This window comes from Aptenodytes forsteri, unplaced genomic scaffold (assembly GCF_000699145.1).
Source record: "Aptenodytes forsteri isolate BGI_AS27 unplaced genomic scaffold, ASM69914v1 Scaffold141, whole genome shotgun sequence".
Taxonomy (NCBI): domain Eukaryota; kingdom Metazoa; phylum Chordata; class Aves; order Sphenisciformes; family Spheniscidae; genus Aptenodytes; species Aptenodytes forsteri.
In genome coordinates, this window is record NW_008794416.1 from 620,818 (window position 1) to 647,233 (window position 26,416).

Here is a 26,416-nt window from a genome sequence, read left to right on the forward strand (position 1 = left end):
TGCCCAGCTGTATTTGAATGTTTAAATAGGAGACTGAACAGCAGAAGAAAGTGGTTGAAGTCTTGTTTTATTCAGCTGACAAAGTGGCAAATCATTAATGGTAGGTTACAAACATTATTTTGGTTGGATCACAAGCCCGCTTGGTAAGATGGGGAAACAAAATTCTTACACAAATTGTAGAGAAGCTTCCTGAAGTTGGTTGTCATGATAACTCAAAACCAATACAAATACAACAGGTGGTGAAGTTAAATACAGTGCAAGGAAACAAGACAGTACCCGTGCCTTAATTTAACGCTTCCAGCCCTTGCCAACAGCTTGGTTTGCAACCTTTAGGAGATCATGGGATTTCTTTCCGGCACAAACGATTGCTGAACTGCCTCCAAAGCTACAATCCTAGCTCACTGCACTTGAGTTGTTCCCAACCCCACAGCACTGGCATACGCCGTCAAGATATCCACAATTTGTTTTGTTTCTAGGGTCATTCGAGCTTCGGTCAGCCAGTCGTGTGCCACTCTCCTAGACTCTCCTCTTAACTGGTTGACAAATTTAGCTGCCAGCTCCAGATCCCCGTGTTCAATGCAATACGAAGCGTAAGACAGTAATTTAAACGTATCGAGGTCATCAGGGCTGAGCTCAGCAGGTGGCTTCAGCTGCTGCGGGTGAAACACAAGCAGCGACTGCAGGTAAGACAGGAAGTATTGATACAAGCTGTTTCTCGTTTCATCGATCATAGCCACTCTTTTTGCCAGTTTTTGGACTGTGTAGAAACGTGCTCTGAGGGCCTCTTCACTGTATACTCCCCTCGTCAGGGACTCCTGAGGGAGAGCTGCTGTTAAGGCATCTGTAAACGCATTGTCAGAACAACTGGCTTTGATGGCCTTCACCGCGCTCTCCAGTGGTTCTGTGGGACTATCCCCAGAGGCTGTTTTCATGCAATATTTGAGCGCCTCAACAGAAAGCCACAGCTGATGGGCCTTTCTGGCTTCCTCTTCTGCTACTGCGTGACCTGCAAAATAAGCCAAGAAGGGGACTCTCAGCTAGGGACACACAGACAGGACGAGTTTTGAACACAAGCAGCGAAAGCCATTCCTCTTAAACACCCTGCTTTCAAAAGCAGTCGCCCCCTCGGCACTCAATCTTAAAGCAAGTCTGTTCCGCAATTCAGGGTTGGAACAAGACGACAGCTTTGGACTCATGCAGCTGGGATTTGCTGGGTGCTCAGCAGTGTGGCAAACCCAGGCCCATGAGCTATGTGTCTAAGCCTGGGTTTAAGCACCCAGGTTTGGGTAACAGGCCCTTGGGGATTGCGACTTTAATCCTTAAAGAAATGCGATTTCAGTGCTCACTCTCAACTGCTTGCTCAATTCCTTTCAGCCTGGCGTAGGCAGTGTTTATGTCCAACGTGAAGTTGTCGAGCTGCTCCTGAGTAAGGCGCCTGAATTGCATTTCTTGTTCACTGAGTTTCTCCGATAAGTTCTGAAACAGAGCAAGATACATGTATCAGACCAGAAACAGCTGTTTAATCATATTTACCTTATTTTTAAGATATGTTTCTATAAACCTGTTGTTCTTGCTAGGGACAATGCATGTAGTAAATACAATATACCAGTAAGAAGCCTTATTAGGGTGAATTTAACAGTTACTGCACTTGTAACTGTCAACAATTTCTTACCTATAGCAAAAGCTTTTAAGACAAATCTGAATAAAACCTACGCGTTCAGGCACTTTATATCATCTCTTCAACATGAGCAGGCTTCCCTCCCCAGCCTGCATTTCAGTCTTCTGCAAGATGCTTCAGAACTCTCATCCTGTGAAGCGTGTGCTTTGCAAGGGTTCAAATATCCCCCTAATTCTCTTGGGGGCTCTTCCCCCTCACCTGCTCAAATTCCACCTTTAGTTCCTGCTCCTGGATCTTAAGAACATCTCTCAGATGGTCTGTGTGGGCAGCAGCCTGCCGTCGGAGCTGGGTCCTCATTTCGCTCTCCATCACCTCTCGGACTTCTTCAACCTGTACACACAAGTGGTTGTTATTACACCGCTATTTTTCAACTGCTTGTCACACACTATGATTATGTCATCCATCAGTGATTACCTAGGGTACATTTTATAGAAGTGGCCCTGACAGAGCCCACGTTTCATCTTAAAAAGCTGCCGAGGTCCATTTTTATAGCTGAACCTCTTCCTAAAGACACTAAAGAATAGCTTCACGATCCGCAATGGCTGTAACTGGTGGTTATACTCACTAGGCACTTAGTGCCGCTATCAAAATACTATATAAAAGATACAGTAACATGACAAACTAAACACTGGTGTTTATAAACCAGCTTCCAAACAAAATGTACTTTACTTTTCCCTACATGCTGTAATACTGTCCAAGTTAGAGTTTAATAAAATGGTAATACCCCTTTTACCTGGTCTTGTATAAAACAGCCACTTTAGAGAGTGCAGGTTTATTTAGAAGCAGTTGAACAGTTATTTCGTTTTCTGTTTTTTTTAAAAAAGGATTGTGTCATTTTCAACCTTACATTAAATGCAAAGATGATAGGTCAAGCAACTTTTTAAGAGAGCTCTCAGTACTTGTCACTGCAGTGCTTTGAACTTACAGGCTATAGGTGAAATCCTTAGTATTCCTCAAGTCAATGCACATTTTCCAACTATGGCCAGCGTTTGATCTCATTTTCAGAGGCACACATGTGAAAACAGCAGGAGTATTTGGCAGAAGCGTCTGCCTGCGATATCCCCCCCCCCCCACTTTAGAGAGTGCAGGTTTATTTAGAAGCAGTTGAACAGTTTTTTCGTTTTCTGTTTTTTTTAAAAAAGGATTGTGTCATTTTCAACCTTACATTAAATGCAAAGATGATAGGTCAAGCAACTTTTTAAGAGAGCTCTCAGTACTTGTCACTGCAGTGCTTTGAACTTACAGGCTATAGGTGAAATCCTTAGTATTCCTCAAGTCAATGCACATTTTCCAACTATGGCCAGCGTTTGATCTCATTTTCAGAGGCACACATGTGAAAACAGCAGGAGTATTTGGCAGAAGCGTCTGCCTGCGATATCGCATCTCAAATGATAAAACCTCCAGTGCCCCAATTCCTATGTCTTAAGTTGCACTTGCTTCATGTCCAAAGCAGCATTAAAATTCTGAGGCGTTTTCATAGTCTTTCTGAAAGAAATCGAATCCCAAACCACTGGCAGAGAGTGGAAGGACATGGAGACGCCTCCTGGAGGCAGGGCAGAGGGGCTGCATAGCCCTAAGATGGCCATACCGGGTCAGATCAAACATTTACTTCGACCCAGCGAGCCTATTTCCAACAGCAGACAGGAACGTGAAAAAGTCATTCCCTGTTTCGCTGTCTGATTTTACCATTCTAACTTTGCAGACGTTTCCTTGCTCAACATCTCCTTTCCACGCTTATCGTGGGGGTCACCCTATCTGAAGTCTCCCATCACTCAAGAACATCCCAGTTGCTCTTCTGTGCGCTTCCTCTAGCTCTTCTACATCCTTTTTGAGCCAGAGATCCAAACAGGCGCGTTAACGCCACTTTACCTTCTTCTCCTGTTCTATTTCAATCTCACTCTTGTGATGCTCCAGCGCTTTGGCCACGGCTGCCTCAAATGCTTTTTTATCTTCAAGTTTCTGCTTCTCCAGGGCCGACTCGATGTGCTGCTGTTCCCTCACCCGCTGCTCCGCCAGCTCCTTGTTTAACTGGTCGATGCGACGGTGGGCGTGTGCAATGAGAGAATTTAAGTCATCTGTCGATAACTGGCCAGCTAAAGAAGACACAGGGTGTCAGGAAGGTCTGTGGGGAAACTGCCACCATGGTGCTTGCCCACCTCCCACTCGAGCACTCTAAGGCTCCACATGGTTGACCAGCAAGCATGTTTTATGAAAAGTTTCCGAGCGCTTCAAGCCCTTGACCTGTACTAATGCCTGCCCAATACCACTTTCTGAGCCACACCTACAAGCAAGTACTTTCTATCTAGGAGATAAATTATCTTAGTTTCTTTGAAGTGATTCACAGCTATTGTTTACGCTCCCATAGCCGTGTCACACTCAGAGGAGACTGTCTGAAGCTGTTGCGAGAGATGGCCAGAATTCATGTTCTCTCTTCAACAGCCCTCCAGGCCAACTGGTCACGATCAGATTTCTTACCCCAATTTGTACCTTTCAGGTTTGGCTACTCAAAGAGCAGTAGGGGTCACAACTACATCTGTGTCCGCTAAGGAGTTTGCTACTTTTCTTGTGGGAGAGGAGGACAACACGAGCTACGTCTGCAGCGTTTGTAGATTTGATGACCTGAGAATGGCATAGGCTCTGTAAAATGCTGCAGCTCATTTTGCACTGGCTGCCAGCTAAATCGCCTGTACGGAAAACCAGGGACTACTCGGGAAAGCATTCCTGCAGGGTCCAAAGCAAGTGAAATTCAACAGCCTGTCAGCCATTCTGCTGGTGAGCGCTGGAGAAAGGACTGGCGCAGGAGGGCTCGGTGCAACGGTGCTTCTGTTCAGTAGGGAACCTGACCAGCACCACTAAGCTCAGTTGTTGAACTTAACACTATTACGTACAGAACGGGGCTTTACTGCACCCCAGTTTTAATAGGTTTCTTTGTTCAAAAGGGAAAAAATAAGTAATAATCAACCTCAGAATCAAAGAGTTAATCAACACTTCTAAAATCAATCATGAATATTAAATTCGGAGAATCGAGCCAACTTCGAATTAAATGAATCTGGTTTTGGTGACCCAGCTCAGGACAGCCCTTATGTGGCTTTTCAAGCACACGAAGTACCTAGACATTTCAGTGGCATCAGCAGGAGCTGGTGGATCCAGCACCTCCCTCAAGCCAGGACTGCTGCGAGGCAGGCCTACTTGAGGACAAACACCGTCACACAGCTTAACTGGAATTGCTCAAAGTTTCTGTTTCTCATCGGAATCTCAGCAGCAGGTATCAACTAGCTTAAATTCACAAAGAAAATGTAAACCTGGCTTTCACAGGCCAGCGATCATGCTCACCTGGGAAGCGCTGCTAGACAAAGAGTTTGTGGTTTAAGCTAGACATGCAGAACTAGTGGAAAAGATCCCAAAGTGTATTTCAGCCTGAAATGTTTTAGGAATGCAACGTTTCACCCCTTTGTTGATACTGCCTGTAATTTGAAGTGATGTACCACACAAACATAAAAAACAAAGAGAAGAGATGACATTCACAAGACCAGAACAAGTTACAGGAACTCACCTAAGTCAGTTATCTCTGCAACAGAAAGAGGAGAGGTTGGAAAAGTTAGTGCACATTCACTACAGCAAGTCAGTCATGCAAAAGTAAAACAGAAAACTAAGAGCTGCTTATCTACAGTGACTTAAACGTGAGTCCAAGTCTTCAGGAACTTAGGAAGAACACTATGTCGAGTGTAAAAGTCTCTCTATATTACAGGCAAGATGTAGCCCAAAACATCCCAACCACTAAAATCACCTTTGGAAACCCACAGATTGATGTTGAAGTTTAGCCAAAGCAAGGAATAAAAGTTCAAAGTAGAAAAGTGCAACAGGACACTGGAAATTTTAGTCTGACATTTCTAGGTTCTTATAAATCAGAAGCGGTTGGTTAAGAAACAAATTCCCAAGCGGCAGTGAGAGCCACGGACCCTAACAAGTCAGTCCTGTATATACTTCAGTAGGTCACGCCAGTATGAAATTGAGTGCACGGAAGCTACCAGGAGATTCCCTTTCCTCCCTCAAAAGGGCAGCGATCACAAACCCCAAGATGTTCTCCCTTTATCCTGCACAGGGAAAGGCAGCTCGTGAGAGTTCAGATCTCGGGCAAAGAACTGCAGTAGTAATAGCATCAACAAAACGTAAGATGCCTATTCACTGCTTCTGTGCAGCATTCTCTACTGTTCAAGGCAAGTCACTGTGTTTAATTTAGAAGTAGCATATACTGGGGTAGGTAGGGTACGAACAATGCGTTCTATCTTTCAGTGCATCTATCATTTCAGTGACGATCTAGAGAAATTCGGGGAGTTCTCCATCACTCTCTAATAATGGCGTATTATAACAGCTACGATCACAGAGAGTCAACCAGACAAATACTTGATCAGTGAGCAACACAGATTTGAACCAAATCTGGAGTGACCCGGCTCTCTTCCTGGAATACCAGGGGAGGGAAGAGATGTTTACACAACCGTATGGTATTTATCATACAAGAGCTACGTTTTTTGAAGCTTCCAATACAGCACAGGTAGTTCCCAGAATTAACCCTCTTCATAACACCTGGTTTAGATGACTTATTTTAATTGTGAACTAATTTTCACTTCAAACCAACCAAATGATATGGAAAACGGGACACTGGACATTCAATTCAGTGGCCGTAGTTACAGAAACACTGCAAACCAAAGCGACTGGCATGTAACAAGCACGAAGTAACCCTGCAATCAGAGACTTACTTAGCCCCTTCCAGCCAGGCTGTACATCGGGGGTGATGCTGTCAAGCTCTCGCTGAAACTCTTCCCTAGCTATAGCCACAAGCTCATGATATTGAGCTACTATCTTGGCCTCAGATTGTGCTGCCTGAACCTGCAACAAACAAAAATGAGATCAGTTAGTTTTCAAGGCAAATATTGCAAACAAAGGCATACCTAATTTAAAGCCAGGTCCTGAGTTAGTGGCAGGTATCATTACCCTCCAGCCCAACCAAAGCAAACGCACTTGGGGGAGAAAAAAACCCCCACCCTGGGATATCAAACCTCTTGTATACAATAATTATTTGCTGGAACTACCACAAATCCATTTCTCCTCACACACACACTGTAACTAGGTAGCCAGTCTGTAGCCTAGATGGGACCAAAAGAGTATCTGAATTCAGTTTATATCTTTAAAGATCTCCAGCTCTTTTTCTCTGCTTTCAGCTACCATATGGACCTAGTGAGCCAGTCCTGCGACAGCTGCCCCCCTCTCAGTAAGTGCTGATATTCCCACTATTAGGCTAAATTCTCCACTCAAAACGCACCTGATGAACTATCAACTGTGCTGCAAAGGAGATAATTTCACCTTTACATTTCTTCCCCAGCCTTCTGAGCTGTGAAGTGATTTACCCACTAAGTCATGAGCACAATTTGCTCCTACTCCTCCCTAACCTCATGGTAAATTCAAATTCCTCTCAGCATCAAATGGAAAGAATTACAAGTCGCCTACAGAAAGGACAATCAAGCTGGCTGGAGACTCTTTCAGGACAGAGTTCAAGTTCTTCTTGCAAAGATCTTGTCATGACTGTTCAGTGGTATATAATCAGCTCAAAGACTGAATATAGCTAAAAAAGACTAGAATTTATACTTGAAAAATATTTAACCTACTACAGAGGACTTGGGAACGGGAGGCCTGCACAAGCTGCCAAGTGGTCCTTACTCTAATGGCAGCTAAAAAGTCTGTGGAAGCACTACCTTTTTCACGACGTTGTCCAAGTCAACTATCATATGATGAAGATTTTCTTCTGCCGCGATAATGTGAGATTTGGCTCCTGCGATCTGAGACTTCTTGGCATTCTCGATTACACCCTTCATCTTCTCTAACTCTTCTCTGAAAAGAGAAGAAGCTGCTAATTAGAAGCTGCGTGCGGGTCTTACAACATAACCCCAAAGAAAAGTTTACTTTATGCTGTCTGTATTTATAGGAGGAGCTACTGGATAACTCCACGGGTGCTTCCCATCCACCAGCTCCATGGCTAAGATGCTGTGATTAAAGATTATTTTTTTTTCCCCACAGCCTGAAACCTAAAGATGTCCGTGGGTCTGTCCCATGTAAAATGAGAATTATTTATAGTGCAATTAGTACTCAGGTACTCAAGACTTAGCTGGAGGGGCAGATGAAAGAAAATTCACTGAAAGGAGTTAGGTATTTATAGGGAGCTACTGGATAACTCCACGGGTGCTTCCCATCTACCAGCTCCATGGCTAAGATGCTGTGATTAAAGATTATTTTTTTTTCCCCACAGCCTGAAACCTAAAGATGTCCGTGGGTCTGTCCCATGTAAAATGAGAATTATTTATAGTGCAATTAGTACTCAGGTACTCAAGACTTAGCTGGAGGGGCAGATGAAAGAAAATTCACTGAAAGGAGTTAGTATTAGTAAAACTAAGTTAGCGTTAGAAGGCAGACATCTCTATCACATAACAGAGTATCAAGGAAACATTTTTCATATAGATGGCTTACTCTTGCAGAAGTGTTTTGGACATGGTGACTGGTGGAGATCAATGAGGATGGGAGAAAATTTATAGAGCTCTGTAAAGATGGATTTATTTTTTTTGTAATTAAGAACGAACTGCTTTCCTCTAATCTGAATAAGCATTGGAAATCAAAGAAAAAGTGAAAAAGCGTTCCTTTTCCAAATCCATTCAAACCAATGGAGGTTTCTAATGGCCTCATTGGAATAAGGAACAAGCTTTAAAATAAACAAACAAGTAAATAAATAAAAGTGAAGGCATCCAGTAGAGCAACAGAGAATGAAAGCTAGCGCATCTGGGGTTTGCGTTAGCTTTGTTTTACTCTTTGAAACCTCAGTTACACCTCCTAACTGTTTTTAGTCAGCACAGCAACTTCAAAGATAAGAGACGTTTGTAACTTAAACAGCAACCGTGCAACTTCAGGGATGATGTTGCCCCCTCAGCCTCAGAAGCATCAGAAGGGCTTCCAAATTTATGTCTACCCTCATTACAAGGGCAACTTGGAGATACTTGTCTGTCATCTTATTTTTGCTGCTAATCCCTACGCAGTGAGTCTGCACACCAGACCCAATGCGCATCAACGCGGTTCATACAGAACCTTGGGTTACGAGCAGTGCTCCGTTTCAGAACTCAGATTTTTTCTTAGGCACGCGCTTAGTAAAAATCTAACTTTAAAAGTAACTCTGCTGACAGATGGAACTGCCAAACGATGTCGTAAGGTTTAATTTTTCATTACAACTAAAAGCAGCTATTGAGTCAGTAACACCATTACACAGAGAGTGCAGTCATGGAGTCCTTACAATAGCTTTAATAATGACAAAATTATCCAAAAATGATACAAAAAGGATTATGGATTTTTTTTTTTAAGCTTACTTGAACTTACCAGCACTGTAGATAAGTATTAAAGAGATAAACAAGTTGTTAAAAAGAAGAATAAGACTGTTTCAGACTCTTTGGTACAGTGAGGACCATGTGCACAGGCACCTAAGATGTACAAACTGGAAATTAAAATATTTATTAGTGTATGCAACTTTTTTGATTGGGCATAAACACATCAGTTTAATATGAACACAGGTGACTGCATACTTTCTAGAAACTCATCTGGTGTCTGCCGGCCCTCGCGTGGGCAATATCAACTTACCACTCGATAAGCCTTAAAAACGAGCAACTTACTTGGCTTTCAGAAGGGCATCAGCAGCTTCATCCACCGCTCTCCTCCGATCCTTCAGCGCTTCCTCCAGCGTGCGCCACTGGGACGATTTTGTCTCCCCAGCAGCCTAAGCAGCATAGATGCCTAATTAGGGCCACCACACTCATGAGATGAGAGTTATCAAAAGGGGGAAGGGGGGGGGGAAGGGGGGGGGTGGAAAAACCTGTAGAGATTCAGAAGTTGCTACATTCATTTCACTCAAACTGAGCAACATTTTCATCGTTTTACCAGCAGCACAGCTGGAAGACGAATGATTTTTCCCTTCCAATGGCTTTTTTTGTTTGAATGTTTTTCTCCACCTGAGCAACAGCCATTTGCCCACGCAGAAAAGCTTATGTGGTGCCACAGCACGGGGGGGAAATCTCTACATGTATTAAAGTACTGTAATACTTTAAAATTGCTTTTAAGCTTAATACTTAAAGTACCGTAATACTTTTAAGTTGCTTAATTTTAAAGTAAGCTTAATACTTAAGCTTAAAAGCAAACTCTTAAGCTACCTGTTTTTCTAACTACTAGATTAAATCTCAAGTGCTTGTTTAGTTGCCTGTATGCCCCTGTCCATTGATTAACCACTAAATTGTATCCACTGCTCCAAGACTGAATAGGAAGCAGCGCTTCACACAAACCCCAGCATTAGCACACCAGAACCACAAGCTGGTATCGCTCGTACATCCCCTACTCGCTTCCAAACAAGAAACGCACAAGCCAGCAAGATTCTGGCAGAGGGAATGGTTCAACCGAATTATCAGAGTGGACAGTATGATACCCTAACTATATTTAGGTAAAAAAGGGGCTTGGGAATTAAAATACAATGAATTAAAATACAATGTGAAGATTATCTGTGTATTAACTTGAATTTTTCTACTTGCTGAAGGGGAATAAAGGAGTTGGGGGGGGAAAAAGTCAAACGTAAAACCACTTTATTATTCATTCACACCACATTTCATGAGTGGAAAGATTAGTTAAAACTGTGATAAACACGAAGATGCTGCAAGAAAAGCTTCCTACATTATCTTTAATTGTGAGATGAAAAGTTTTGCTGAACACAAAGCAAAAAAAAAAAAATGCAAATTGTCCCCATTTGTCCAGTTTACCTCAGAATTGTCCATGGCCTCCTTCAGTATTTGCGAATGGGCATTCACTGCTTGCACAGCAGACTCCTGGGCAGTAATCGCCTGAAGGGTTATACGAGCTGTTGCGCTTAGGGCTCCTTCTAGAGTTGCTGCAAGGGCTGGGGAAAAAAAAAAAATTAACTGAATTAAACTACAAGGAAAAGAACCGTAGGATTAGTAAATTGACACGTTACATCCTCTGTGTCTCCTTACGTTATTTTCTATGACCCAAAAGAGTTGGTCAGTTTGGGAACCGCAGCCTACAGAAGAAGAAAGGTTGACCAGGACACGCTCCTTATTTAGAAGGGTACTAAGGTACAAGTCTGCACTTACAGCAGTAAAGCCACTCGGTGGAAGACCTTTACCGTGTTTCTGCAGGGGGGTGCATTTAACCGTTTTTTCCATCTTCACTTGTTACAATGGTTATTAAGAGAAAACAAGTAAATTTTTCGATCTTCCACATGGAAGATATATTCCAAACGCAGATTTATCCTTCCTAGCCAAGGCGGCAGTGGACTCAACTATCTATTCCTATTGGTATAGAAGCACAAATAAGCTATTAATTATTCAAGCAGGAACCAAATCAGAATGGTTCATCAGAGTGAGCAACGTCTGCCTTTCTGGAGCCAGACATTTATTTCTAAGTACTGGGGTAAGTAAATCCAGCTTTCCAGTAAATACTCCTCTGGATTTTTTCAGTGTAACATCTCAGCTTCTTCACTTGCAAAAAAGTCCTTGTACGAAGCAGACAACTAATGCCAAGCCTCTTGTTGCTGTTCATGTTGCTCTTCTACACCAGATAAAGCTCTGAACAGAAGCAAGCAGCAGCAGACCACAACCAGCATGTCTACTCCGAGCCTGGTAAGGCCAGGCTTGTACACCCTTCTCATCCCTCACGTGCAACAACAGCCCAAGGCTCGGACTTTGGCCGACGACCAAAACAGTCAGAGGAAAAGTCTGAGCGTGGTCGACGCATCTGCCGAGACCCCATTTCACGTGCACAGCGGTCGGACAGGTCAGATCAGGCACGGCACACTGTGCCAGCGCCTCCTCCACCATCAGCCCTTTCCAAGCACTACAAGAATAATAAAGTAAAAAGGCTGTAGCTCCCACAGCAGGCTGAAGCACATCCAATACACGGCCTCAGTACTGTTAAACTCCCTTTCAAGCCTATTTTTTTTCACTGGCTACACCTATGTTAACAGTAAACTTTCACTTACTTGAAATACAGTTTCTGTTCAGCATCCTTGTAGTCAATGCCTCTAGCCTACCCACCCCCAAAGACTCCTTCCCTCACCACAGGTCGTCTGCAGAGCCATTGCAGTCAGCCATCCCTGCATTCCCCAAGTCAGAGGTCATCCTTCAACACCCATCCGTTTCTCCAAAGGGCTGGTCTCCCTCTCATCCTCGTCAACACTGGCTGGATGATGATATGGAAGCTTTCTAACACTGCAATCAATCTGCAGCTTGAGCTGGGTTTGCTTTCAGAAGGTAAGTATCAAGGTACAGATTGCCCAGACATGCTCGACAGCAGAACACTATCTACCAGAAAAACACTTCTCTCTTTTTCTGGCTTCCCCTGAGGCAAACCAGGAAAGGGCCCAAAACTCCTGATTTAAACAATGATGCTGCAGCCAAACCAAGACCAAACAACAGCCCAGAAGTATTTAAAATCTAATAAACCAAGTGGGGGGTGAGGGGGAAGCAAAGCTCATTGTTTTGAGCAAGACACACAAGGCGGACATGAGTTTTGGGACACAGGAAAAGCCAGACCACCTCTCAATAATACAGCTGGATTAATAGGTCTGTCTGAGTTAGAACCCAAGCAAGGAACTGTCACAGTTCCCAGCCCAGAACCTACAGGCAACTCTCCACAGAGCCTCGACAGGCTGTCCCTGAACCACTATCGAACAAGTCCAGGCAGCAGCTGTGTAGACAAGGACCCGGGGATCCCAGAAGATGGCAAACTGAATACGGGTCAACAGCGTGCTCTGGCAGCAATGAGTCCTGACCGCGAACAGGGCTGCACCAAACAAAAGCACATCCCACAGAAGCAGTGAAGGAATGATTTCCCTCTAATTGGCACTTACGAGACTACATCTGGAACACGGTGGTCTCGTTTTGAGAGACTCTGTATAAGAAAGGTACAAACAAACCGGGGAGCGAACACTGGAGAGGCACTAAAGATGGTTAGGGGATGGGAGCACATGGCACAGATGAGAGGCTGAGGGATCAAGGCTTCTTCTAGCCTGAAGAAGAGAAGCTGAAGGGGTATCTTCAGTAATGCCTTCCACATCTAAAGGAGTGTTACAGAAGAGACTGAACCAGACTTCTCAGGGCTGCCCAGAGAAAGGGCAAGAGGCAACAGATCCAAGTGCCAACAAGAGAAATTAATTGGATGTATCAAGTTCTCCATCATAAGAAGCACTGGCAAAGCTGCTCAGAGAGGTGGAACAATCTCCATCCTTGGAGAGCTTCATACCTCCAGGGGAGAAGGCCCTGAGCAACCTGCCCCAACTCTCCAAGCAGGGGGCTGGACTAGAGACCTGGGAGGCCCGTTCCAACCCCAAATTTTCCATCATTCTTTGACTATCAGTGACTTCTTAGTGGGTGGCAAGGAAAAGAACCGTAGGATTAGTAAATTGACACGTTACATCCTCTGTGTCTCCTTACGTTATTTTCTATGACCCAAAAGAGTTGGTCAGTTTGGGAACCGCAGCCTACAGAAGAAGGTTGACCAGGACACGCTCCTTATTTAGAAGGGTACTAAGGTACAAGTCTGCACTTACAGCAGTAAAGCCACTCGGTGGAAGACCTTTACCGTGTTTCTGCAGGGGGGTGCATTTAACCATTTTTTCCATCTTCACTTGTTACAATGGTTATTAAGAGAAAACAAGTAAATTTTTCGATCTTCCACACGGAAGATATATTCCAAACGCAGATTTATCCTTCCTAGCCAAGGCGGCAGTGGACTCAACTATCTATTCCTATTGGTATAGAAGCACAAATAAGCTATTAATTATTCAAGCAGGAACCAAATCAGAATGGTTCATCAGAGTGAGCAACGTCTGCCTTTCTGGAGCCAGACATTTATTTCTAAGTACTGGGGTAAGTAAATCCAGCTTTCCAGTAAATACTCCTCTGGATTTTTTCAGTGTAACATCTCAGCTTCTTCACTTGCAAAAAAGTCCTTGTACGAAGCAGACAACTAATGCCAAGCCTCTTGTTGCTGTTCATGTTGCTCTTCTACACCAGATAAAGCTCTGAACAGAAGCAAGCAGCAGCAGACCACAACCAGCATGTCTACTCCGAGCCTGGTAAGGCCAGGCTTGTACACCCTTCTCATCCCTCACGTGCAACAACAGCCCAAGGCTCGGACTTTGGCCGACGACCAAAACAGTCAGAGGAAAAGTCTGAGCGTGGTCGACGCATCTGCCGAGACCCCATTTCACGTGCACAGCGGTCGGACAGGTCAGATCAGGCACGGCACACTGTGCCAGCGCCTCCTCCACCATCAGCCCTTTCCAAGCACTACAAGAATAATAAAGTAAAAAGGCTGTAGCTCCCACAGCAGGCTGAAGCACATCCAATACACGGCCTCAGTACTGTTAAACTCCCTTTCAAGCCTATTTTTTTTCACTGGCTACACCTATGTTAACAGTAAACTTTCACTTACTTGAAATACAGTTTCTGTTCAGCATCCTTGTAGTCAATGCCTCTAGCCTACCCACCCCCAAAGACTCCTTCCCTCACCACAGGTCGTCTGCAGAGCCATTGCAGTCAGCCATCCCTGCATTCCCCAAGTCAGAGGTCATCCTTCAACACCCATCCGTTTCTCCAAAGGGCTGGTCTCCCTCTCATCCTCGTCAACACTGGCTGGATGATGATATGGAAGCTTTCTAACACTGCAATCAATCTGCAGCTTGAGCTGGGTTTGCTTTCAGAAGGTAAGTATCAAGGTACAGATTGCCCAGACATGCTCGACAGCAGAACACTATCTACCAGAAAAACACTTCTCTCTTTTTCTGGCTTCCCCTGAGGCAAACCAGGAAAGGGCCCAAAACTCCTGATTTAAACAATGATGCTGCAGCCAAACCAAGACCAAACAACAGCCCAGAAGTATTTAAAATCTAATAAACCAAGTGGGGGGTGAGGGGGAAGCAAAGCTCATTGTTTTGAGCAAGACACACAAGGCGGACATGAGTTTTGGGACACAGGAAAAGCCAGACCACCTCTCAATAATACAGCTGGATTAATAGGTCTGTCTGAGTTAGAACCCAAGCAAGGAACTGTCACAGTTCCCAGCCCAGAACCTACAGGCAACTCTCCACAGAGCCTCGACAGGCTGTCCCTGAACCACTATCGAACAAGTCCAGGCAGCAGCTGTGTAGACAAGGACCCGGGGATCCCAGAAGATGGCAAACTGAATACGGGTCAACAGCGTGCTCTGGCAGCAATGAGTCCTGACCGCGAACAGGGCTGCACCAAACGAGCACATCCCACAGAAGCAGTGAAGGAATGATTTCCCTCTAATTGGCACTTACGAGACTACATCTGGAACACGGTGGTCTCGTTTTGAGAGACTCTGTATAAGAAAGGTACAAACAAACCGGGGAGCGAACACTGGAGAGGCACTAAAGATGGTTAGGGGATGGGAGCACATGGCACAGATGAGAGGCTGAGGGATCAAGGCTTCTTCTAGCCTGAAGAAGAGAAGCTGAAGGGGTATCTTCAGTAATGCCTTCCACATCTAAAGGAGTGTTACAGAAGAGACTGAACCAGACTTCTCAGGGCTGCCCAGAGAAAGGGCAAGAGGCAACAGATCCAAGTGCCAACAAGAGAAATTAATTGGATGTATCAAGTTCTCCATCATAAGAAGCACTGGCAAAGCTGCTCAGAGAGGTGGAACAATCTCCATCCTTGGAGAGCTTCATACCTCCAGGGGAGAAGGCCCTGAGCAACCTGCCCCAACTCTCCAAGCAGGGGGCTGGACTAGAGACCTGGGAGGCCCGTTCCAACCCCAAATTTTCCATCATTCTTTGACTATCAGTGACTTCTTAGTGGGTGGAAGAAGCTTCAACACCACTCATTCTGCCAACACAACACAACACAGGGACAACAACAACGAGGTGGGTAAGCAACTTAGAACTCCAAAGCCAATACAGCCCAACAATTCTTCTGTCACGTATAACACACATAGGAAAACTACCAGTATGGACTTACCCGCTATCTTCTCTTGCTCCTCTTTGTCTTGCTGGGCAAGCCGGGCTGCAACTTCTTCTGGTGACCGTTCTTTTATAGCATGTTCTTCCTGTTCTTTACCTGTTCAGAAGTAAAAAGAGTTAAACTGTTTTAGCAGAGAGTCCAAATTAGTATATGGATTACTTGTAGGGAAGTAACTTTCTTTTCAAAACTGATTTTTATAGTCAGTATCACCGTATAAATCTGACTTCTGCACGAAGCCATGCTGAAACTACCTCAAGTGTTTTTTATACCCAGAACTACAAAGGTCAGTCTTAAATCTTCTTAAAATTAAAAATTGTAGCATGGATACCTCACATGCATCTGTAGATTTTATGTTGACTAGTTACAAAAATATACAAGATTCAGAAGTGAAAGGCAAAGCAAGAACTGGAAAACACTTATGGAGCCAAGTTTAAAATTTAAGTGAGTATGTTTTTTTTCAGTTCTCCTTCGGCATGCTTGGAGAGTCCAGCCAAGGTAAAGAGAGATTAGGGAGGGAGCTATGGTGAATCACTATTATACTCTATTCCCTAGCCTAAGGCTGCTTAAAATGCCTTTAAGAGTGAGCGTTGACCTAAGTAATTCTCTCAAGACCAACAGCAAGTCTGCATCTGAGCTGAGGAGAGAGCCCAGACCTCTCAGCTCTCAGACTCATGCTGCAACAAAAACCATCAGGTTACCTTTTAATAATGCTGATGCCAACTCTGAACAGTGTATTTACTTATTGCTGGCATACTTTTTATGAACTGTGTTCATATATAAAGAAATTAATATCATCTCATCTGAAAGAGACTATCATATAGAAGCTAGTGCTTCCTGTTGAGTTAAACAATAAATGCAGTTTCTTCACTTGGCCCTGGGCAGACACGCTTTTCCGAACAGCAATCAGAAAGCCACCAGTTTGCGGAGGCAAACCGCACTGTACGAGTTCTGGTTCAGCATAAAGGCAGGCTTTCCTCTCGCGTGCACGCCTATACCTGTCCCAGGTCTCAATCTCAGCTTCTTAGTACGTTAAAAATCTGTTAACGGATGATGGAAGTTTTCTTCTGCAAAAGGCACAAAGAATCGCGCCTTTAAAAACCGACAAATACCAACACAGAAGTAAGAATTTATGCACTCGAAGCTACAGGATTTTGTTTTCCTTCATCGTGTCCATACGACCTTTTTCACCTTCTTCAGTCTGTATCCCCGGAGCTGGCACCGACATGGCTACACCTGTTGCAGAGATGATCTGTGCTGCAGCCTTGCCTGCTGTTAAATACAGTTATAGAACAAAACCAGTTAGTATATATGTGCTATAATGTAAGAACAGGGATGTAAGACTTAATTTTTTTCCTCTGTAGAAATGTATTATTTGGACACTGATACTATTATTTCCAGAAAAAGAGAATTTCCTGGACAAACAGCAGCCAGGTGTTACTTACATACACACACAGCCACGAGAGACAAATGTAAAAAGATGTCACAACTGCTCCTCTCTAAACCAGTTCCATTTGATCTGGCTTTACAGTAGCTCAGTAATTATCCAAAATTAAGCTTCTTGCGCTTGCAAGAAGAAGAGGAGGTAAACGGCCTCAGAGTCCAGCACCCAAAGCGCTCTTCCCGCTGAGTCTCATATCTAAGCTATGCAGGATAGTCATTGTTTATCTTAGATCCCAAATATTCCACAAAGTAAATAAATTTCCTAAAAAATAGAAAAAAAAAAGGCTAAAGCCATTTTAGGCAAATTTTCTTATGACTGAAAAGAAAATAACATTAATTCTAAGAAACTATAACATACTCCTCTTCAACCATTCCAAAGGACTGTTTTAATCTACACTAGCGTGTATGATATAGGAGATCATTAGGTCTTTTGCTTCTCCCTACATGATATTCTGTAAATTTACCTTCTTTTTCCTCTGAAGGAGCAACAGCTTCTGTTTTGCTCATCTGGGATTTGGTAGCGGGCTGTTTAGACTCTTTCATTACTTCTGCTACAGATGAGATCTTCAGTGGACCTTGCTGTATCTTGAAAAGTCGAAAATAAGAAACACCATCAGTTTTCCAAACAGCCTGTGTCTCACCGACTCCATCATAATGGAAAAGAACAATTCCGTGTCCAGACGACTGTATCATAAATCTGAACTTCAAGGTACGCATGAGAACAGTAGCAAGGCCGTATGATTTCTCGCCTTGATTTTTAATTTAGAAGGAATCTTTACAATTTTCACCTCTCCGAAACTGAAGGTATAGTAGTGGCAGTTTTCACTACAAACAAATATTTATTTAGGTATGCATAAGAAGCAAATAATTTCATGTCCCAAATATTCCAAACGCTTCTGCGCGTGCTGAACACTACAGATAATGCAGAAACTACAAAAATCACACGCACGTGAAGGTCTAAAACAACTCCAGAAAGCAGATTTCAATTATTTCCCCCCCCGGACATTATTTAGTCCATACAGGTGTATCTTCAATTAATTCAGTTGACACTTCTCCTCTTCATTTCAAACCTCTCAAGCATTTAGTGTCAAAACAAGTTAGGCCATCAGTCTTCTCTGCCCAGCTTCAGTTTTTCAGGTAACTGCTCCAACAGCTGGCTCCCTCAATTGTAATTTTTTGTCCACCAACACTTACGGGAGTCACCCCTCCCATCCCGCTCAGTCTCTAGGCAATTCCTTTTCAAGTTGTAGTGGAAAAAAAAAAAAAATACATAATTGTTTTAAAGGTATGTGACTGCATAATTAGAGATATGTTTTTAAAAAAAGAACAAACGATGATTTTGTCTGGATATCACTGAACAGAAGATGCTACAGGCATGGTGTGGGGTTGACAGGCACGGAAGAATCAGAGTTGCACGACTTCACTGATTTCCCTTTAAAAGGATTCAGATGCCAGCGTTCAGGGCAGGCGAACGCTTACTCAGGCGCAGGGTATTGTGAGCTTTTGTGCTATTAATCCTTTAATATCCATCATGCAAAGCCACAAGGTAAAAATAAAAGCAATTGGGTTAGAGCCGTGACTGGGCAGATGATAACTTTGCCGTCTGACCCATCTGTTTTGCAAAGTTTACTTGTGCCTGGGAGGCACGAGGAGCCTGGATGGTCACGAGTCAAGTGTAGCTAAAACCAGAAGAGGTACAGTTTGGGTTAACTGATATTTTCCCATTCATTAAGAACTGCTTTCTTAAACTCCAATTAAAAATATTTTGGGTTTCTTGAAGGTCAAATGGCTTCTGAAAGCTCAGGACAGCCGTGGCTGGAGCAGCTTTTTAGCATTCTTGGATAATTGGGAAGCATTTGCTTTCCGATGCAGGAACAGAGAAACTTCCAGATTCAATTTCCAGGGTTGTGCTGAAGGCTGTATCAAGTTTTCCCTTCTGCGGGGTCGTGTCACTAGGATTTCGAAGTATGATGCTCATGCATGGCTCTGTACCATTCAAACTTTTATTGATTTGAAAAGTTCTCAGTTTTCTTTAAAATAAATTCAGCTTAGAATAAAAGTTGTCTAATCCGGCTATATCGCTAACTACACTGAATCTCTAGCCACAGTAAAACAGTTGAATTCCAATGCGTCGCCTACCTCTCTCTCCCCCCAACTTATCCGAGTATAAGCAGAAGGGCTATTCAGTTAGGATCCTACTAGATTATTTTACTGTAAATAAAAATAACAGTTTTACAACCCACAGACCACAATCGCAAGACGATAATGGCAAACGTACAAGCGGCACCGTTGTGCAGCACCACGTAGTACCTCAGTACACAATCCTTGCACCTAGCACACAACAAAACTAATCAGAACTTGAAAACTAAGAGCAGATGCTCTCTTTAAAAAAAGGAAAAATGAAAGGGTGGGGGTGAACGGGAAACACTTACCGGTTTCTTTGGCATCGGTGGGCTATAAGGTGCGGGACCAAGTGCCATTTCAAAGAGTTTATCAGAGTAAGGAACAGCCTTCTCTACGCTCTCCCGGAATTGCGTATCATAGCTGGCATACAGGATGGTTCCACCTACTCCTCCGCCCACAAACAGGACACCTGCACCAATGATTTTGCCTACAGAAACACTGGGCGGGGGGGGGAGAAGAGGAGTGAAAGTTATGTAAATTGTGTTACATGACAAACCACACACAGGTTGTAAGTCTTTACCTTACAGCTGGGGACAACCGCTCTGTTCCAGAAGCCTGCCAACAAACCCAGCACCCACTTTAAAGCGCTTTCAGCGCCAGCGAATCCCTGGTACCGTACTGGTTCATGACTAACCCAAAGATAAGACGGCAACCCGCAACCTTCCTTCTAAATATTGATCATCTTGATGCGCTTCATTTAAATCTGACCGAATCAAACAAGGAACACACAAAACCATGAGAATAAGAGTTACTCAACAAAAAAAATCCCACCACTACCAGTTTGCCCTCACATGAAACTAAGGAGCAGATTCCCTCTTGGTCAACGCACCAGAAGAACCAATTCCACCCTCCAAAACCTTCTACGTACCCAGACTCTCCCGAGGGGGTAGCATATCCACGGTACAGTCGTAACGGACGGAGTGACGCTCTCCCACACCGGCTATTCTGCAAGGGGTGGAGGAGGCAAGAGTTAAGCAGTGAGCACGTTTAAATGTCTCTTCACCTCAGCAGCAGTATCGGACCGGTTTGCTCCATCGCCACATCTCGCCCGCCCTCCGAAGGAAAGCAGCAGCTGACGTTGGGCTCTATTTTCCCTGAACAAAGAGAAGACCTTTCTCACGTGCAGCTTGTAGGTTAAGGGCTTTTTAAGAAGTAGTTGGGCATTTTGAAAAAAAGGGGGAAAAAAAAAACCCAAAAAACCCCCAAAACCAAACCCCGCCCCAGCTTATTTCTGCATTTATTTTGCCTATTTATGTCCCCGACCTCCAGTTTGGGCAGTACAGCTGGGTGAGTTCAGATTCTCTTCAACAATCTCGCGCGCTAGAACAGCTCGGCTGTGAGCAGCGCAGAAGACAACAGCAGCTGTTTAAATACTTGAAACTATTAAAAACTAGATTTAATACTTGAATTTATTTTTATTTCTGAAGACATACAAGCAGTTCTCCTTGACCTTCCAAACCAAGACTTCCTCTTTAAAAGAATTAACGACGCATCCACTTTCCAGACAGACATCAGATTATAATATAAATGAAATTACTATATGAAAAGTGATATTTCATTATATTCTACTTAACAAAAACCACATTACCCAAGATTTTTATCTTCTTTATATTTTAGCTGACAATTAAGATTAACCAGAATGACTGGTTAAGCTACTCTAGCCTACAGAAGAAGGAAAAACGCTGTGCCCCTCAGGTGGCTTTTTCCCCCCACATGTGAATTGCTAAGAAAGAAATACAGGACTCGCGGGAAATCAGTGTACGAGGCACAAAAGGGACTCTTCCCACAGTTGAGGTATTTTGGGCAACAAGAAAGTTTTTATTTAAAAAAAAAAAAAGAAAAAGAAAACTGGGAGATGCTTCACTACAACACACCCCCAGAACAGAAGTTTCTCTACTTCCTTTTGCATGTGGCAATAAGTACCAAGCACAAGTCTTGTGGTTTAGGTCCCATCCTTGTCCAACAGCGTAGAGAGGAAATGCCGGAACACTGAATTCTTATTCTTTCCAGAACGGCAGCCAAAAATTTTTAATTGGTAACAGGAGCACGTGTACAGCAAGAGGAGACGCGCTCTTCTTACCCCCGAGACCTTCACGAGCCCTAGCTGTGCTCCGTGGTTGATTTTCTGGTTTACAATGGATAGAACGGGAGACAAAATAATAAATACATTCTGTAATGTTTTTGATTATTAGGCTTGACTGCCCCAGAAGCACACACCGAGGCCTCACCAGCCCTTTCAAACGGAACGTCGCTAATAAAAGCCTCTTCAATCATTTTGTAATCAACTGCTGGACATGCTTCTGAGTCTCCAGAGGTCCCTAGCACACCATGAAGCATAGGATGAGCGAAATATTTGAGCATTACGCCTACAGCTCAACCCAATAAAATGGGGCGGGAAGTTATTTTCTATTGATCCGTTCAATTTCAGTCCCTTCCGACGCTCCGGGTTTACGTTATTTTGCCTAAAACTCACCTGGAAATCAGCCGTCACTCCCAAGCCCCTCGCCAGGCTTTCTGGCGGTTATCCCCCCCTGCGCCACGGCAAGAGGGAGCTTAAGGCAACTCGCTCACCTGTCCTTGCGCAGGCTGGACTTGCCTTCTAGGTGGATCCCGGAGGCTGCCACAACTGTAACCTTGGTACTGGGGCCAGTCCACCCATTTTCATGTTGGCTACAGCCCCTGCTCACACCTCGTGACGGCAAATAACACGGTGCCCGTTCAGTAAACACATCTGCTCCCGCACTCAGGAACAGGCTGCACTTCGGAAGCTAGCAGGGCAGAGGAGAAACCTTGCTGCTTCTTGTTTGGCGTTTGTGCTTTGTACATCAGGAGGGGTTTTTTTGTGGGATTATCATTTTTGGTCCAGGTGCTCTTTGGACCAGATGATCTTTCGAGGTCCCCTCCAAGCTGGGCTGTTCCACGATTACCCAAATCCTCGTTTTTATTCATCGTTCACCAAGCTGAGAGGAACCGAAATGCAGGCACTCAGTCTACGCTGTCAGCCTCTCGCACTAGTGTACATGTAGCAATGGGAGCCATAACTAAACCTGAAACAAGTCCCCACCAACTCTTTCTTTCAAGGTGCTACGAACAGAAATTCCCACAGCTGGCCAGGGGAACAATAACCGAAAATCTTTAGGTACCAAAGTTTTATGAGCGGAAGCCCAAGTCTAATTTTCCTCCCTCGCATCCAAATACGCTATTACCTCCAAAAATCACTGAGTTTTTAAAAATCAATTTTTTTAAAGAAGCACTGCTCTCTTTCGGCCATCATAATAATGTTGCTTGTATTTGCTAAATCACCGTAATTTGGAAATTTACAGGCAGTTTCTAATCTCCCCTTTGCATAATTTCCAAGAGTTTGTCATTTTTTAGACCCCTGTTACTTATTTGTAATAATGCCTCAAAGGATTTGGAAGAAATACATCACACGCGCGTTGCTACGTCCTGTAAAAGGCAGAAATAAACCACTTGCTGTCCTGCAGAAGAGAAGACAGAGGAAACCCTTTGGATAAGGCATCACGCAGACAGCACGGATCCCCGTAGCAAGGGCACTGCAGGGCAACCGTTGCCATTTCTTCCTCCTCTTCCAGCAGTTCTACTTGCTATTTGTTTCACCTAACTTCTTAAATGCTTATTATTTTACATTCCTTATCTACTATTATATCAGCACGAGAATCACTTTGCAGGGCACATCGTACCTTCACTCCGGTTCACATTAAGAGCCCCAGTGAATCAGCATTTGAGGTTATCCACGTGAGCTCGCCCTGGCAAAGCGCTCAGGACAGGTACAGCGCGGCACGGCAGAGCATCATTAAAAAAATAAAATCTGCCTCGCAGGCTTATACTTCGCGCCTAACTTCAAATAACCAGACACAGGACGCGCCATCCTCTGCGTTCATTCAGCCCCAGCTAAACCTCTCCTCGTCACCAGACTCAAGCATCTTGACCCAGAATTCGCACAGAACGAGGCTTGCAAGACACGTACGGTTTTCTGCAACATGGGATTTGTTTACTTAAACAGAAAGAGCAAAGCAGAAACTTCAGAGGAAGTTCATCTTTGTCACAAGAGAGGTTAGGTGTAACAAGGATATCTGACCACAGAACTTGGATTAATTTCCCATCATTCAAGACTTCTGCCAAATATCGTACCTTTTTACAAAAAGCCCTCTGTTTCTTTTCAAAGAAAACTGCAGAAATACTCCGAATAAGGGAAGAAGAGTCTCTCTGCAGCGCTGCGCACGTAGCTGAAAACATTTATGAAATCGCTGTGATGAAGACCCACTTCTCTCAAAGCCACAACTTCAATTTACTCGTTAACGACCTTACTGCTCCTCCACGCACCGAGCTCGCAGTGAGAGAGGATAAAAATTCTTGCCAGTCTCCACCACGAGCTCTCTACCGGGATTTTCCCTACTTAAACCTTCATGCTGCTCTGGCTTTGGGGAGCAGCAGTTGCTTTGCTACCCCTCCATCCGGCCACGCTCTGCTTCCCGGCTCTCTCAGTCTGCTCAAGCAACCGAGCATCAGCTCGCAGTGAGAGAGGATAAAAATTCTTGCCAGTCTCCACCACGAGCTCTCTACCGGGATTTTCCCTACTTAAACCTTCATGCTGCTCTGGCTTTGGGGAGCAGCAGTTGCTTTGCTACCCCTCCATCCGGCCACGCTCTGCTTCCCGGCTCTCTCAGTCTGCTCAAGCAACCGAGCATCATCAAGGCCCTGTTACCCCACAACCCTGACCAGGTCCAGCTCTCCTTAAGACAGCTGGATTTTTTTAACCTGTAAAGGAGTATCTTAACATCACAAAACAGAAGCAGACTTGCCTCACTGTCAGCTTCCATATAACCTATATGTAAAAAAGGGTTTATTTCCATTCCAGCTCTCTCAGTCTGCTCAAGCAACTGAGCATCATCAAGGCCCTGTTACCCCACAACCCTGACCAGGTCCAGCTCTCCTTAAGACAGCTGGATTTTTTTAACCTGTAAAGGAGTATCTTAACATCACAAAACAGAAGCAGACTTGCCTCACTGTCAGCTTCCATATAACCTATATGTAAAAAAGGGTTTATTTCCATTCTTAAAAAAATATCGTTGAAACTTGCCACTCCTAATATTTAAAACAAAAAAAACAAAAAAAACCCCACCCAAACACATTTCTTTTTGGGCTGTATCATAGCAAACCAATCGAGTTTCACTAGCTGAATAGCAAGGTACCAGCGAGGTGTCATCACTCACACTAACGCCACCATCGGGACTGCAGGCGGGTGCCGAGGCTCCGGCCTGAGCTTTAGCTGACTGAACAGGGCGAGAGAAACGCCTAAACATGACATGAGACGTGCTGAGTCTCGGGTCAAAAAAAGAGGGACAAGAGTGCTGAAGGGGTAGTAAAGACAAGAAAATGGAAGATGAGTAACGAGGTGTAAAAACTGTGTAATTGAGGCTGCCTGGGGATCAGCGCAGCTGGAGCGGAGAATAAACCAATGCTGCTGCTCCGGCAAGAACCTGCCTGTCGAACGTGCTCCCCCAGGCAGGAGGATGCGGGCAGCGAGGACGCCTTCCCTTATTAGCAAGGCAACGGGCAGCACAGGCAGATGGAGCATCCTGGTGTCGCCGCGCTGGTGCCCCTTCCAGGCCTGACAGCATCAGCGTCTGCCTGACAACCTCTCAACAGCCAGAGGGTCTTACTGCCCTGACGGGAGTTTTCGCTGCTTGCGGAAAAACTACCTAGTATCATCTCAGATCAGGTTAGCACTTCTGGATTAGAGTCCACAATTCTGCACCCTCTTGCAAAACAAGTGCTATAATTAAAACATTTGTTTCTTATTTCCAGTTTCGGGCTCTTTTGCCACCCAAAAAGAAACAAGTTTTAGTTGCAGAAAGTCCATGGGACCAGCAACAGCCTTCACGTGTACATACTGCAGTATGCCACAAAGCTTTCCCCCCAGTGTGAATAAAAAGAAGCAAAATGTATAAAAAACTATTTCATTGCATGCCCACTTTCGCTGTCCAAACTAAACCACCGTTGTACTCGGTCTCATCGGGAAATGCGAGTAGGGATGAAGCGGAAAAAAAAAGTTATTTTTGGAAGTAAGGAAACAAAAAAAAGTTATTTTTGGAAGTAAGGAAACAAACAGCAAGGATACAGACCACAAACTTCACAGAGCGCTGTGGCATCTCTGGGTTTGCACGGTTCTTCCACCCAACATTTACAGACCGAAGACAGGCTTCCGAGCCGCAGAGCGCAACACTGGCTTTTCCAGTGCTGTGCAGTCATTCCAGACACATTCTTTTACAGACCGAACGCATGCGAATAGCCCTAAGTGATAAACACCTGCGAAAGCCCGTTCGCTGTCCTCTCAACTCCCAGCTCAAACCCTCCACAGGCCTGCAAACCCAGAGCCTTATTTTAGCGGGCATCAGATGACCTGGCCCGGAGAACTCTCCAGCCTTACGAAGCAGCAGAGGAAACGCCAGCTGCTGCGCTGGAAAAGGCTGCCAGCTTTGAAGCGGTTACCTTTCAACTACAGAGCCAGCGGGGGCTGAACCCACAGCTGTCCCTTTGCTGAACGGTGCGACTGGGGAGCAACGAACGCTGAAACGTAGAGAACAGAAAAGCGATCTCATCGGATCATTTTTTATTACTGCTAAGCAGGCACCTAAAATACAAGTTGGGGCCTTAGTAGAGGAGTCAGCCTCTCCTGTAAACCCTCGTACCCTCCCAGAGTTGGCCGACTGCTTTAAAGAACCCCCGTGGCGTATTTCCGTCCTAACCTCTCCCGACGAGGAAGGGCAAGGGTCCAGAAAATACGCCCGACGGGCGCTCCCCCCCCCGCCCCGGCATCCCGTGTTCTCTCCTCTCCGTGCCCGACTGCGAGGACTAAAGGATATCCCGTGTTCTCCTCTCCGTGCCCGACTGCGAGGACTAAAGGATCCCCGTTACGGCCACTCGGTACCACAGGCCCCCTCTCACATGAAAGCTGACGCTACTCGTCGCCCCGAGCGCCGGGACCCCCGTTATTAACGGCACGGCCAGGCGA

General features: G+C 44.6%; 1 protein-coding gene across 1 annotated transcript; it reads right to left on the reverse strand.

The window, feature by feature from the left end:
* Positions 1 to 51: 51 nt before the first annotated feature.
* On the reverse strand, positions 52 to 26,415 carry IMMT (inner membrane mitochondrial protein; the record flags this gene model as incomplete). The annotated part of the gene is made up of 15 exons (XM_019474659.1): positions 52 to 1,006; positions 1,347 to 1,476; positions 1,877 to 2,008; positions 3,548 to 3,771; positions 5,232 to 5,246; positions 6,436 to 6,565; positions 7,429 to 7,564; positions 9,382 to 9,485; positions 10,513 to 10,649; positions 15,754 to 15,852; positions 16,945 to 17,025; positions 17,661 to 17,781; positions 19,629 to 19,818; positions 20,249 to 20,325; positions 26,350 to 26,415. Coding segments are annotated over 15 exons (2,250 nt in total), but the record flags the coding sequence as incomplete, so codon positions are not given.
* Between the last annotated feature and the right edge of the window lies 1 nt (position 26,416).